This window comes from Salmo salar, chromosome ssa18, assembly GCF_905237065.1.
Source record: "Salmo salar chromosome ssa18, Ssal_v3.1, whole genome shotgun sequence".
NCBI classification, from domain to species: domain Eukaryota; kingdom Metazoa; phylum Chordata; class Actinopteri; order Salmoniformes; family Salmonidae; genus Salmo; species Salmo salar.
In genome coordinates this window covers 63,136,846-63,152,679 of record NC_059459.1, presented here as the reverse complement: position 1 = coordinate 63,152,679, position 15,834 = coordinate 63,136,846, and the positions used below count along the sequence as shown (strand labels likewise).

The 15,834-nt window shown below is 41.9% G+C and overlaps 1 protein-coding gene across 14 annotated transcripts in view; it reads right to left on the bottom strand.

Moving 5' to 3' along the window:
- Positions 1–2,116: 2,116 nt before the first annotated feature.
- LOC106577626 (adhesion G protein-coupled receptor L3) overlaps positions 2,117–15,834 on the bottom strand; it is a 329,820-nt gene continuing 316,102 nt past the window's right edge. For 6 of the 14 annotated variants that reach the window (XM_045701384.1, XM_014155886.2, XM_014155888.2 and 3 more), the window contains 6 exons: positions 14,090–14,258; positions 13,572–13,697; positions 12,269–12,365; positions 7,840–7,968; positions 6,356–6,373; positions 2,117–4,544 (listed from right to left, as the gene is read on the bottom strand). In XM_045701384.1, coding sequence (XP_045557340.1) covers positions 3,535–4,544; positions 6,356–6,373; positions 7,840–7,968; positions 12,269–12,365; positions 13,572–13,697; positions 14,090–14,258 — 1,549 coding nt within the window. In that variant the 3' untranslated portion in view covers positions 2,117–3,534. Of the gene's footprint in view, positions 4,545–6,321; positions 6,374–7,839; positions 7,969–12,268; positions 12,366–13,571; positions 13,698–14,089; positions 14,259–15,834 lie in introns of all 14 variants that reach the window. The other 8 variants (XM_014155899.2, XM_014155898.2, XM_045701387.1 and 5 more) reach the window with 5 other exon arrangements.

Here is a 15,834-nt window from a genome sequence, read left to right as displayed (position 1 = left end):
ACTGCCTTTTCCTCAGATTTCATTGACTTTTTATGAGAATTAAGTTGAATATGCCAGTTGGTGGTGGAGGCCTGGTATACTTTTGTTTGCATAGATCATTGTGTTAGGGGAATCTGTACAAGTTTCCATGTACAGTGTGTGCTAAAAAGACAACGGATGATTATTTCTTTAAAACGTCATGTGACCTGTTCCATACATAGCACATTATGCCCACAACATCAATTACAACTAGTAAAGACTTGAAGAGAATACCTACAACAGTTCGGTTTGTCAACCCTGCAGTCTAGACCTAAGCCTACTACCATAATACCTGTACACAGTTGTTTATAGCCTAGGAAACCATTCAAAACAAATTAATGGATAATGTATTAAAGTTATTGTGTTCATAAAAAAAGCATAACACGTGAAGCAAAGAGAAACGGAACTATTCATCTCAACGCCCATGGATAAAAAGGAAGTTGTTTTGCCTTTTCCCATGAGGCCCTTACTGAGATGCCACAGTCTAAACATATATAAAAGCCTTCCCCTCACATAACTAACACAAATCTACAGAGGAAGACTAATTTGACATTTTACCACCTTTCCAGTGAATGATCTGCTGGCCAAAAACAGTTAGTGAAACCATCCTTCACACGAGCAAACTATCATGTAGCGCACACACACACACACACACACACACACACACACACACACACACACACACACACACACACACACACACACACACACACACACACACACACACACACACACACACACACACACACACACACACACACACACACACACACACACACACACACACACACACACACACAGAGAGAGAGAGCGGTTGAGTAGTTGTGTCAATTCCAGACCTGTGTTTACTCCTGATGGGGCAGTTTTGTGTCGAGTCAGCATGAACACGGAAACGGCGGAGGCGAGGGCCCGCGGGGCCGCTTAGGAGTTAGCGTAATGACTCATTAATAAAGAGGAAGGAGGCCAGAGTCACTTTTTCAGGACATTTTATTAACTCGCCCACTTTGCAAACGCCAGTCAAACTGACACGCGTCGAGGGCCATAGCTCTTCACTGCTACCGGTGAGAGAACCAAGAGGAGATCCAGCCTCATGCATATCCATGAGAGAGGAAGGAAGCATCGGGCCCGGCCACCCTTTAGACGAGCCTCACATCTCCTTGTAATTTTTCACAATGACTCGGCCATCAATCACAACTGCGACCACATGAATATGGGATTGGAGGCGGACATTCTAATTTTCCTACTGCTTTGTATGCAAAGCCATTAAGGAGAGGTGCTGAATTTCAGAAACTGTACATTTGATTGGAGGAAACGTTAATGCTATCATTTGAATTATGTCAAATGCAACAAAGACAATTTTTTATGTTCAATACAACGCTGGCATATAATAATAATTGTCCAATCAAATGGCACTTCACGATAAGCATCTTGACATAGCTACCGGTTGAATAACATGATATGACGCATGCCATGTCATATTGGGTCATTACCACCATCACATAGCTGACCATGATCCTGCCACAAAGTATTGGAACGGTGGAACCATTTGGAAAATGCTAAATGTTCAAAGGACAATTCACCCACATTTTGACATATTGGTTTCCTTACCGTATAAGACGTCTATGGACAAGGTAAGACCGAAATCTATGCTCTGGCCACTAACTGCAGCAGTCTCCATACCCACTCAGTTGAGAAAGTCAATAATCTGATAAAACACAGTAATGAATGATCTGTAAGTAAAAGTCAACGTCAATATTGTAACCAATCAACACCCAGGGTTAGACCCATCCATTGTATAAAGGCCAAAATTCATATGAAAATGAATGATTACTTACCCACCGTTCTTCATGGGGTAAATTGATTGACGTTCACTCTTTTGTGCACTCACTCAGTTGTTATCCCACATATGCAGAGTACATTATACCGGCAGTGATACATTGTCATTTATTGTGTTCATGAAATAGCTGAATCTATTGAGATATTTTTTGAAACGGAGCTCATACAACACTATCTTTACAAGGAAGGCCTTGCTTTGCCTTTTGGAGTAATAACAATGTAAAACCCACAAAAACACAAAACCTTTGCGATAACTACGTGGTAAATCTTAATCAGTAATTTATTTGTTGGCAAACAAGTTTCACTGTTACAACAAATATTAGTTATGAGGTCATTCAACTTGGAAACCCATACAAAAATGAATAAATAAAAAGCCATAATCATACTCATAATAAAAACTACTCCGTGCTGCTGAATTTTTTACCTCCATTGATCACTGTATTTTGTCATTTGAACAAATAAATAAATATATTTCCAGTTGTTTTTCCTCATTCGAAAAATTCAGTTTTGTAGTGCCAAGTTACTTATTGATATTCATTTTGTTCTCTTTCTCTCTGAGAAGCACCTGTCTCTTAACTGATGAGGAAAGAAAATAGATCTCTCTCTGCAGGCCAACTCTTGGCCAACTTTTCTGACACTTGTGATTTCGTCCCCTTCTATGGTGGGTGAACCAGAATTCTCTTTCTATCCACACAGTGAAGAAATAATCAAACTGTAAAATAAAGATGGTTTGGAAAACATTGGTGGTTACACCGCTATGTACGCTAATAAGTGTTTTGTGATTTTTTTTTTGTGTTATTTAGTTTTGTTGCTTTGTTTGTTGTCTCTTGGAAAAAATTAAAAGGCAAAATAATACTTAAGACCAGCACAACAGAAAGGAAATGCTCCGAACCAACTACATTTAGAGACAAAGGTTTGGGTGGAACAAAAATTATACTATTATGTGCAATGCTAGTATCTGTACATTTACATAGAAATACCTCAGAATTCTCTGTTATTAGTTTTTTTTCCTCCATCTTCTTCAACAGTTATTATTGTTACAGCAAAAGGAAAAAAACAAGAAAACCAAAAATATGCTGTAAAGCACGTGATTTAAATTCCTTCAATGTTCAAAATCTGTTTAGTCGAACTTGCAGGAACACTTCAGCACAAAATGTGCTGCAAAATCACCATAGAGGAAGAACCCCCCTTAAAAAGCCAGTATGGATACAGAAGTATAATAAAATAGTCTTATTCTTGATTTGTTCCGATTTTAACTCTACACATCAACTAGTAGCAGAACGTTTTTTGGGTCCGTTTGTAGTTCCTTTGGACTGTCAAAATACATTTCAGAGCCCGAGATCCAGCTGTCCCGAGTGCTCATCTCCCCTCCCACTGAGAGAAAACACATCAATCCATACAAGGTTCGGCATCTCGCAAAAAAAGTGAAATGCACATCAATAGATTTCTCCAACATCTAACCGAGTCGAGTCGTATTATCCACAAAACATAACAGTTTCAATATTCTGTTTGCTGTCAGTATTGAGACAGGCATCAGTTTCGCTTTTCAAATTCGGGACACGGAGTAAAAAAAACAAAAAAACTGGGGAACGCGTAGGGCGAAGGGGAGGCAGAAAAAAGCGGGTACCACGGCAATAAGGGATTGGGGCGAATGGGTCAGGGGGGGTTGGGTCTGTAGGCCTATAGGCTGGTGATCAGGTGCGAGGGCTCCTGGAGGGCCTCTTCAGGGGGCAGATCCTCCTTGTTGGGGGGCACGATGAACCCATCACTGCTGCCCCTCCCCAGCTGGTAGTAGGAGTGCAGTTGGTGCAGGTGGTTACGTGAGCCCAGGTTGGGCATGCTCTTGTAGTAGACATCGTCCTGGCTGGCCTCTGGGCTTTTGCCCCCTGCCGGTAGGCCCTCTCCTGCATCTTTATCAGCAAGGGGGGCAGTGGTGGTGCCGTTAGCTGTGGTATCCGGTAGGCCTGCCAGCACGGGCATGCTGGTGTAGAGGGAGTCCCTGTGGTGTTGCAGGTGGTGGGGGTGGGAGCTGGGCGAAGTCGGCTCCACGTCTTGGGTGTTCTCGTTGGTGAGCAGGGGGAAGAAGCTCTCACTGTTTTCCTGCGGGATCCGCCGGCGGGACGAGGACGAGGTGGTGGTGGCCGAGGAGAAGGCTGGGTGGTGGTGGTGGGGGAGCGGAGGCTGATGCGGCAGGCCCTGGTTGTGGAGGTGGTTGTGGTGGAGGTTGTCCACGGGCGGCAGCAATGGTGGTCTCTGGGGCAGAAGAGGGGCGTTGGACTCCTCCCGAATCAACTCCAGGCCCAGACCCTCATCGTGGAGGTGCGGAGGGAAGGAAGACTGATCATCCAAACCCAGCGCTACATTCATCCCCATCCCCCCCATCCCTACACCCATCCCCATACCCCCTAGACCAACATCCTTGCCTCCGTTGCTCACGTTGTTCACCAGCTTGTTCATGAGGTTGCGGTTTTGCTCGTGATTGTTCAGGTAGGAAGGGATGTAATTGGAGGTCAGCTCTTTCAGGATCTTCTTCTCCAGCGTGGTCTCCTTGTGGTTGTAGCCCCGGTCGATGATCTGGACACAGTCGCTCATGTACTCTGCACTGGCGATGCTGTAGCTGTTGCCGTGGTTACCATTCAGTGGTAGAGTATCCATGACACTTGTATCCCGGGCATTGTTCAGGATTCCCTCTGGGGAATAAAGAGGAAAAGAGGAGAGAAGCTCATATGAGAGGGACGGAAGTAGCGGTCGCTCATTAGAACGGCTAAATGTCAGCCGCTTGGACGTGGTCATGCACACATTAGGCCCGCCAAAACTATCTCCTTTCTTTTAATGTGTTGTGCAACCTTCAGGGTGGCTCACAGATTGTGATATCTAGGCCTAGGTCATCACTCTTTCACTTGATTTTTGTGTTGCGTACATATGGTACGTTCACAAACTGCAAGATTGTCGAAATGCTTTAACATAGTCCGTCAATAGTAGATACACTTACCTTTACTCAAGCAACACACAAGTACTTGTAATGCAATCTACATTTCTATCATGATCTCCTCTGTTTGGCTTGTGTTGTGATGTACTTGGGAATAACTTTGTCCAAACATGAGAACATTTATATGTGTGTGACAATCGACAACATGTAAAGCTTTAGGCACATACACTCAACAACAACAAACCTCAGCCATGCATTTCCTTTTAAGAGTGAGATACACTACCTACAGCTCTGTCTATACATTTGGACCCCAGTTCTATTATCCCCTATTTAAAGGTACACTCAGCAATATGCCATATTCATACACTGTGTGCAACTTCCTGCCTACAGCCATCAACAAAAACAATATTTAAATCTGCCGCAATGTGGGCATTTGGGATTGGGGGTGGGGTAAATAGGGAAGAGCCAATAGTAGCAGTCTTGGCAGATTTGAATTGTGTTGTTTTTTATGCCTGTTAGCATGATGATGTCATACTGCTGAGTCTACGTTTAAGAATGCGTAATCTTTAAATGGATTTGTCCATAGACTAATATAGAAAGAAAGTTAATGGTAAACTTAATGACTCCGCAATGATAAATATAGGCCATAGAGGACATGGTGATAAGGGGTCAACTTTACAGTTATACATTAGGAAAGGACTTTCTGTTCTCTCATGCAGAGAAAGTATGGATGTTTTATATTAAAATGTCCACAGCGTCTTATAGGGAGGGATACGTCAATGCAAATTTGGGAAATGTCAACATTCAGCCTCACACAAGGTCATCAGGCTATTTAAAATATGTTTGAAAGAGGAACGTGTAAAGTTAAGCCTTCCACCTCTTTTTTTTTTTTATTTTTTGCAAAAACTGTACGTAGGTTTGACCTTTGTTTTCTGCAAAGTGCAGTTCAACTTGTATTCATGTAAAACAGTAACATATGCCGGTGGTGACCAAGTTCCAAGATTGGCATTGGATTTTGATTGGCCAACATTTGAGATTAGTTCAATCTCTTAGGACCAGGAGCATGCTACTTTGGCCAATTTAATCTTACATTATCAGCTATACATGATGATAATATCTTATCAGCGGAGGCTGGTGGGAGGTATAGGAGGAAAGGCTCATTGTAATGACTGGAACAAACGGAATGGTATTAAAAACATCAGACAGATGGAAACCACATTTGACTCTGTTCCATTAATTCCAGTCCAGCCATTACAATGAGCCTGTCCTCTAACGGCTCCTGCCACCAGCCTCCTCTGGATCTTATTAGATCAAATGGATGCTCCTTGGGGCTGATCGATTTGCAGAAGACATCAAGTTCTTTCAAGGCATCTCCTTTGTGAATATATTTGATGGACATTCTCCAGAAGTGGTTGATCATTTCGGAGGAACGTCTGCCATTTTGAATAGTTCATTTCTACTTCCAAATAAGACGACTGTTTTCTCATTCCCCCTTTGTCAGCATAGAGTGAGAAGAAAGTAAAGCTAAGGTCAATTACATTTGGTAAGCAATGTTTAGTTTGACTCCCATACTTGTCTCTCTGTAGGGGTCTTATTGACAGCATGAGGAAAAGGAAAGACAAAGAAAAAAACACAAGTAAGCATAACAGTAACAGGTAGAAGAGACGTTCACACAGGCTTGATGATGCGTCCAGACATGACCTCCCGTGTGTGATGTCACCATGCGTATTCCATAACACTTTCTTAGAAACTATAACCAGAGTATATTCAAGGGGGGAAGATGAGTTTACATATATGATGTACATTATTAATATTGTTATTACATGACATGCTAGTAATCTCCATTGCAAACAAACACTTGTGCACATGCCCCTATCACTCCCATCGATTTTTGGTCAGCGGTGGCTAAAGTTAGCTGACATTTGAAATCCTACACTTCCCCTTTAACTTTGCAGCTCACGTTAAAATTGCACCTATAGCAACCTACATGCATTTCCTGTGGTAGCATTTGAGCAATTCTACTATAATCATCCATATTTGAACAGTTATGATAGTACTATTTGGACGGGTTCATCATTGATACAGTAATTGGCTCTGCTGGTGTTACTCCATAAAACTCCTATTTGACAGTTTAGTCTTGAAATACGATAACAGACATTTCAGCAGTATTGATCTGACTAAATACATTTCAGTCACATTTTCAGACACAATTTGCCTGACATGTACTTTTAATATATTGGACAGCTTTGGTAGAAAAATCTCTAGTTTTTGTGCATTATTTTTAATGAACTGCAAAACAACAGTATTGTAATGCATTGATGTTGTTTTTTTGCTGGTTGTGCAAACATACTGCTTTACAGATTTTGAGGCTCATAAGTACCAATGGGATACTGGCACTTTACATAATTAGGAAGGTTCAGGCGGTTTAGTGTCATAAAAATTGCCAACATCATGTTGTCTTATTGGAAAGGAGCCCGGAGGTAGAAAAGTTATGTTGTTTATGATACTTCATTAGTAGCTCACCTTCTGTGTTTTTTTTTAAATATTAGAATCATTGATTGGGAGCACTAACAGAACAAGGATGTTCACTCAACAATCTAAGAGCAACACTTTGAAGTTGCAGTGCACACAGCAAGCTTCTTGGACAACCACAGCAAGCTTCATGGAAAACCACAGCAAGCTTCATGGACAACCACAGCAAGCTTCATGGACAACCACAGCAAGCTTCATGGACAACAGTGCAGCAAAACATCAAACGACTGGTGGTGTTTTCAGCTCCCAATTGGCGTGCTGACGACCCTTCCCAATAGTTTTGCTTTGTTGCACCATTTCCCCACACTGAATTATGCATGCCAGGTAAGTGAGGCACATGAATGAGTTTGGAGTGTGACAAAATGATTAGTGACGGAATGGCATGCCCCAATGGGAAGCCACCATATACCCCCCTCCCGCCAAAAGCCTCTTTTGGGGACAAACGCAGATTTTTGTAGCAAAAAAGTCATGTCTAGCGACGTTCTAGCGACATTCATGAAGGAATGAAAAGAAGGCTGGCACACCTTGCATGTTGTACATGCCCACTGACGGGTTGTTATAGACGGCCGATTCCCCGAACAATGTGTTATAGGGATTGTTAGTGCCATGGGGACGGAGGAGTGCGTTAGTTATAAGATGGTTAGCCATTGCCCCTGGAGCAGCCAGATAGAGACAGAGGGAGAGAGAGAGAGGGAAGTAGAGGGAGAGAAAAAGAGAGAGAACATATGTATCAGTCAGGCAAACGCAGCCGAGGCAATGACAGCAATACACATTCACATGATCATTAAGGGCGAGTTGTTAAACAGTTGGGCTACAGACGTAGCAAAGCTTGAAACAGACATGATCATGGTTTATCACGACGGCAGCAGTGAGGTGGGTCAATGATGACTCTGTTTATTCAATGGGATAAACGTTCATTTAGCATTGTTAGAATTGTTGTGCTCACATTCAGGAGGTAGAATTGAGGGGGGGGGGCAAATTGACCATCTCATTTTACAAATGCTTTTGAGCTGAATGTTGTTTCCCCCCCCCTCCCAATTCCACCCCATGTACAAGGTACAGATGCTAGCTGACAGTGTGCAACAGTACATACATAGACATTGTTTTGAAGCATAGACATACACAAAATGAAGACATAACACTTCAATAACATACCTGAACATAACATGGTCAAATTACCACACTCTACAGTATGGAACATGTTAACTCCATTTGATTTGAAGAAGGATGTTATGAAAGCTTTTGGGCAGGTAACATTTCCGGGTTACTGTATTACGTTGTGTAAATGGTCTACATCTCCCATGCAATTTGTCCAATAAAATATTGCCTTCAATTCTTGGCATTCATCTTTCCCATAGACAATTCCCTGGCAGAAATACCCTGAAATAAAACATCCTCATGGATGGGAAGTGCCATTACAGTGCTGATTGTAGTCCCTTTGCAGTCCCTTTTGCCCTGTACCACATCTTTCTACTTTACTTCGTTTGAACAAAAGTGGAGGTTTGTGAAAATAGAGGCTCCGATTCTACTTGTCTAATCGTCACTCTGGACTATGTGGCAGTGACTGATGCCTTTGCCTGTGGGACTCATCTGTTTCCAGATCAGTTCTAAATAAACGTTTAACTTTGAGCAATGTGACTAAATGTATCTAGACTAGAAGATAACACAATGTCTATGAATGAGGAGGAGGTAGTTTGGATGTGGGTTGAATGCCGCACAGCAGTTAGTGAAGAAAAAACAGACTGGCTTTTTTGGAAAATTGCAACAATTTGTGAAATATTGAAATATTGTGAGTTACGGTATCCAGTTGAACATATCTGCAATAAGCTCCTGTTTATATGTTATGTTCAAATTGCAGAAACATCTAAGAGTATGTTTTCTCTCTTCCGATCCAGAGCACATAATATGATATTATTGAGATCCTAACATGCGCTCTATGACATACCCCATTCAAGTGTGCAGTGTGTACCAATGACTGCATAAATATCTCTCCCCCCCCCAAAAAAAAATCAGCAGAGGCGGAAATGCATGCCAATTAGTTCTGCCGACGAGGGACACTGTTCTCTCGCAGTGCTCTGAATCTGTCAGAGCCAGGAAGAAAGAAAGAAAGAAAGAAAGAAAGAAAGAAAGAAAGAAAGAAAGAAAGAAAGAAAGAAAGAAAGAAAGAAAGAAAGAAAGAAAGAAAGAAAGAAAGAAAGAAATAAATGGAGACAAACCGGTTCTCTAATGACCGATAACTCTGGCCTTGTACATACAGTGCCAGGGAATGTCTGTGTGTCTCGATTCTACGCCTGAACCAATTCTGAACGGAGAGGTAGAGGACTCAAGGAAATAGCAAGAGTTGGAAGATGTATGACTAATTATGATAGCTAACTTTGAAGATTGTGTACAGCTCCGTTATGCATACACGCACTGACCTAATGATAACATGTTGGGAATGGGCTAACAATTACAGTATGTGTAATTTGGCCAGCAAGGGCATAATGGGAATGGTACAGAGGGGAAACTTCTGTTATGTGTGACTACAGGCGATATTCTGTGGCTGTGCTATTGTCTTAGAACATGTATTATTGACTAGAATTTGAACCTAAATCAGTTTCCTGTTGGGTTGTCTACTCCTCTGACGACACAGCAAAGCCAGTGTAGTGTTATAAACATGAACAAAATGGCCGACATTATAATTGCCCAAAGGACAACAACAAAAAATATTTAAGTCCAATCAGTTATCCAGTTGAATAACTTCACTAAGTGAGTTTTAAGAGGCAAATCATTTTATGAATATATCATTGCAGGAGTATCTTGAACTCCAACAATCACGTTGATGCATCGGAACAGAATCCCAATATCACAATTTACTCAACTAAACTCCTATTTTAGACTTCATTTGCATACATTGTTTGATGTGGCTATTAATATGAATGTATGTATCCATTAGTGATTATATCAAATGGAAATTATAACCTATGTGCTCGTTTCTTGTTGCTGTTGCTTCTCTAATTCTGAAGCCTTCCAAAAATACCAGCCTAATTTGAAATTATAAACAGCTCCTCCCCACCCTGTGTTGGTTCCCCCACTTATGGGGTCTGTGTTTGATATATTGGACCAGTTCCAAATCATGAATGCGGGGATAAATTAAGCAAGTCGAGGCTATCAAGATGATTGCATGCTTCCCTCTCAAGAGGAGAGAAGTATGGAGTCAGCAACAGTTATGCAGAGACTGAGGCAAGGTACTGAATATCGAGTTAAAGAAGGACTAGCAGGGAGAGATGTATGCTCTTCCACACATACTGTAATACCATAATAACATTGCAGAGAAGAGCAAGGGGAAGGTTTGTGATGTTTATGACGCTTCAGAACATAATGCGTTATCCTGCGCCAGACTGAAAATGCATCTGTGCAGACTTGGTGTTTATTCTCACGCTTTATGCATCAGACCTGACGTGTTTCAACATCTTGAGCTGAAAACGTGTTAATTCATTCACTCCCCTCTTCCTGGTCTTAGTGATATATCTACGGCAGTGTCTTCTAGGCCTGCCCACCCCACTGAGCTCCACTCCTTTCTCTCTCCCCCTCCCCCAGCTAAGAGCCAACATCTTGGGATGGCGCTCGTCGCTGAGTGCCTAATTATTGAGATCTCGACACTTCCTCTCACCGTCGAACATCCATCCATCATCTAAACTGCGCATTAGTGTCCGGTTGAGAGGGAGCGGCGAGCAGATTTAGAGAGTGAGGTAGTGGCAGGGACTCAACCCCTCCATCAAGGGACCCAATGTCTGGAGAGGAGTCGTCTCTGAGAAACGTCAGGGGGGGTGGCATCATCATCTAGTGCAGATATGGTCTAGGAGGATTATATAATGCCTCTGACACTCAGACCTCAGGGTCCACACTAGACACGTGTATTTATTTGGACTGCTATCCAATGTGCTATTGTGTATTTCCATGATTGTTTTGGGAGATAACTGTCATCATATCCCGAAATTGGGAGATAATTGTCATCATATAATGAAATTGGGAGATAAGCGTTTGTGGATGGTTCAACTTATTTTTAACGATCAAAGCAATTACCATTACTTTCTTGGTTTCGCACTTTGTTGGTTGACAGCTGTCATGAAGACGGGTATAGCATTTACAAATAGTCCTGCCTCAAATGAATATTTTGCTCTTGTCCAACTGCTTTTTGGTTAGGGAAATTAAATCATGCTTTGAGCAATGCATATTGGCATTTACTTTGGTTCTGGGTTCCATCAGGTGCAAAATCCACCCTTTTGAAACAAATTAAAAGTTTCTTAATTTGATCAATTAGCACATACACCAACTGCATTATCACATGTAAAAGCTTAATTATTTTACAAAAGTCAAGGTCATTTAGGATGAGTTGCTATTTTAATAAGGTAAGGGATGAATACTTTTTCATTAAGAGCAGGACAACTTTCTATATGAGCAGGTGAGGAATGACTCATCTTAAAAAAATAAAAAATAAAACATGTTCATCCAACTCTTTCCCTATTCTAGTTCTGTCACAAGTCACAAAGTGGACCATCTCTTGTCAAGTGTGAGAACAACCCATAGGCTAATATACTGACTTGAAGGATAGCATATTTCACAGTCAGGACACTGGATGAGCATAACGCAGGAATCTCCAACTTCAGGCCTAGCGAGCTACTGTGTGTGTATGATTTTGGTCCAGCCCAGCACTAACACACCTGATTCAAACAATCACGGTCCAGACAGAAGACCATTATTCGTCAATCATTCCAAACAGGTGTCTTCGTGCGGAGGTGGAACAAAAGCACCCATAAGCTCTTCAGGACCCAACACGAAATCCTTAGGCTTTTGTCACAAAGGCAATTTTTCCCTTCTTCCTCCACATCACACAACGTTGAAAACCTGAAGGAGAGGCTAGTGGGTTGCGGCGCGTTCAAGCATGTGTGGTGAAAATTGACTGAATATTACCTCTGTTCAACGACGCTGAGCTGTTGATGTCGCCGGTTATGAAAGACGACTCTGACTGTTTCCTGACTGTGTCGTTCCACATCCGACGGATCCGGCTCTGCAGAGAGGGAACAGTACAACTAACACATCAGTGGGGTTCTGTAACGGTAATGTAATCAGTGCTTAAAGGTGGCCTCCAGTTAGGACGTATACAGTCTGTCTTGGGTGTGTGCCGCAACATTCACCATAAAAAAAACACCTCAATTCTGTGATGATACATTCATTCAGACCTCTTGTTGCTGAAGACATACAAGGTACATTACTGTAGTCTTTGATACTGTGTTTTTCTGTAAGGCTTTGTAAAGGTTTGACTTCCACACCTCACAATAGTGTTATCACAATTGAGTCATTGCTACTGTTATTGCTACCTCTCGTTGCTGTTATTGCTACCTCTCGTTGCTGTTATTGCTAAGTTTCACTGGTGTTATTGCTACCTCTCATAACTCCTAACTGCTGTAAAAGTCAAGGCCATGTTTAAGTGTACAACGCTTGTGGGAGCAGACTTGCCTTCAAATAGTATTTACAGTATTCAGATACTTTAATCGTTTGATCGAGCCTGCCTGCAGTAAAAGCATGGGCAGGGTTTGCACTTGTGGGACTATTCCATTGGTTCCATTGAGATATGCAAGCTCAATCAAGCACAGCTTAAGTCTTTGAGCGAAAAAAACTATAATTCTATTTCAACCCAGCGCTGTGTGGGAGTTGGGTTGATCAGTGTCCATATTTCAAAGGTCTCTTTCTCTGTCCAAGTCTCACATCCAACTTTCATTTAGAGAGAGAACCCTACCTCCCTAACCACCCAGAGCCCACCGGTTTACGATGTACTTTGCTAATTACACGTTCATTTAAAAGCCTCCGAGTTGCCGATAAATTACAGCGTGTTTACGACCGCTTCCGCTCACATGCGGTTGATGGCGAAAACTCGGCGTAGCGGTTAGCCGTTGTGTCAATGTGCTGCTGTATGTAATTAAAAGGTTAATTATGGATACCGTAACCAGCTTCCGTCATGACGGAAACCAGCTTCCGTCGTGACGGAAACCAGCTTCCGTCGTGATGGTGTGCCGTAGACTATTTGCATTATTCATAAATGTATTGTTAACAACATATTAATTAACATTGACCAAGTAAATACAATAAATGGGCTACAATTAACTCGCCGGTCAACATCAGCAGGTAGAATCAAGTAAAAATCTCCATCAGATATGCTCGTACTCAACCAAATACATTGACATTTGAAAGAGGTGAGAGGAGAGGCGCTACCTACCTGTGAACCTGTGGAATATCGCCCTGGTGGGCGGGATGCTGAGCTCTTCCCAGAGCCAATGGAACTCTCCACACTCTTGCCACTGCAGCAGTGGGTACGCAGACACTTTCCGTACTCTTTACGCACCTGTGAACCACACACACATACACATTCCCATTCAGACGCAGATAACCAAACAACTTTTTTTGAGATATTGTGAGAATACTGTAGTTAATAACTGCAATGCTTTCTAGCTTGCTACATGGTAATAAGACATGTCATGTAAAATTGTGAGCTAACCACTTTGCATTTCATGTGTGGTTTGAGAAGCTGACTAAAGCTAATACAGGGGCATATGTATCAAGCTACTCAGAGTCAGAGTGCTACTCAGAGTCAGAGTGCTGAATTAGGATCAGTTTTGCCTTTAGATCACAAAGAATAAGATTACATGGACAGGGCGGGACCTGATCCTGGATCAGCACTCCTTCTCTGAGACGCTTTGTGAATACAGTCCCTGAACCACAAGGTAAAACACGCACCTTCTTCTGGAGGACACAGTGGAAGATGAATATGAACATGCCCTGCAGGGAGTTGAAGATGGTGAAGAGGTAGGCCATGATGACCGTGCTCTCGTTGACGTACATCAGGCCGAAGGCCCATGTCAGGCCCAGCAGACAGAGCAGCGCTATGGCCCCAATCACCCACGATCTGGAAGCAGAAAGAGACAACGTCAAGACAACGGCAACATTCTGGACGTTCACAGAACTGCTAGAGAAGTAACAACTGAACTTGAATACTTGCGAAAAGATACGTGCCTTCGAATTTTGTAGTCTGTAATTTCCTAAGGAAATGTATGTGAACTATCACAAACTATCGCCAGTGATGATTGTGGACTAGTGCCCGCATTTTGTCTGACAGACACCTGTGCATACATATACTGTAGCTGATGGTAAAAATCTAACTATGTAAATATGTCATTGTCCCAGGAAGCTACAGGTGGAAATGCACAAACAAGGTCTTAGTTTGGTTTCGATACAGGAGATACCGAGGTGACTTCTAAGTCAACCAAGCCTCTGAGGTGGTCTGAAGTGGCGGCGACTGTTCTCAGACTTCCCACTTAGCATTGTGTCGGCAGTGCACAACTCGGAAGTAGCATCGCGACTACCTCTTCACTGAAGCACAACAAAAAAATGGCATTTAAAAACAAAACGTTTTGCTATCTTGGTCTGTGAACATACAGATGAAAAAAAAAACAGAAGAGAAACGTAGGTAAAAATAAATGTCCACCAGACAGAGAAAAGTACAAATCTAGATGAAGGGAAGGAGGGAGGAGAGAAACGAAGCGGAAAATCGACATAGGAGTGAAATTAAATTGAATCGTGTTCGCCATTGGTGATCGCCTGCTCCTTGGGGACACCTATAATTTTTCTCTCGCTCGCCTTCTTTCAAGAGTTGCACACATTATTCATCAATTACATGACAGACCATCAGATAGTGTACTCTTTAAAATTAGAAAACGGGAGAGAGAGACTATTACTACACCAGGAACAGTGGAAAACTCAAGGTAACTCTCCAATATTAAAATAGTACTTGGTGTATAATTAATACATAGACAATAGGCGATACAGTCTGTATGACCTCGGGGCTAGCAGGTATGGCATAATCACTGGAAGACAAATGAATATGAACACATGTAAACACAGTATTTTGAATGTGGTGCCTGAGGGCCGTCCCAAAAGCCTTGACAAATAACAAAGCTCTGAATAATTATGCTAGTATAAACAGAAATCCCAGTGCACTTCAAATCAATTAATTGATGAAAACAATGACTTTTTTCAAAGCTTAAATTACACAGTGCATGACTACTTCTCCCGTGACAAACTGGGAGATTTGTTTCAGCATTCTGAGATTACTTCACCAGAAGCGTATCCATTTTAGCTAATATTGAACAAATGAGAGGTGTGGGTGAGTATTCTTTCACTACGACTTGATGGAGAGCTTCACTAAACATTTACTAAAGGCATGTGGTGGTATAAACATTACTCATTACTTTGTTATGATGAAATGTATGGATAATGAAGATGGTGTGTCATGAATGGATGACCTGTCCATTTTACTCTTACTTGATCTCAGGTTCGTAATCCTCATAGCTGACAGGAAGAATACAAAGAAATGAAAAACAAAATGAAATCAATAACCAAACAAAACTCCAAAGCAAATATTCCAATAATATGATTTTGAATGACACAATATAGTAATAGGAGAGGGGGACAGACACACAAAC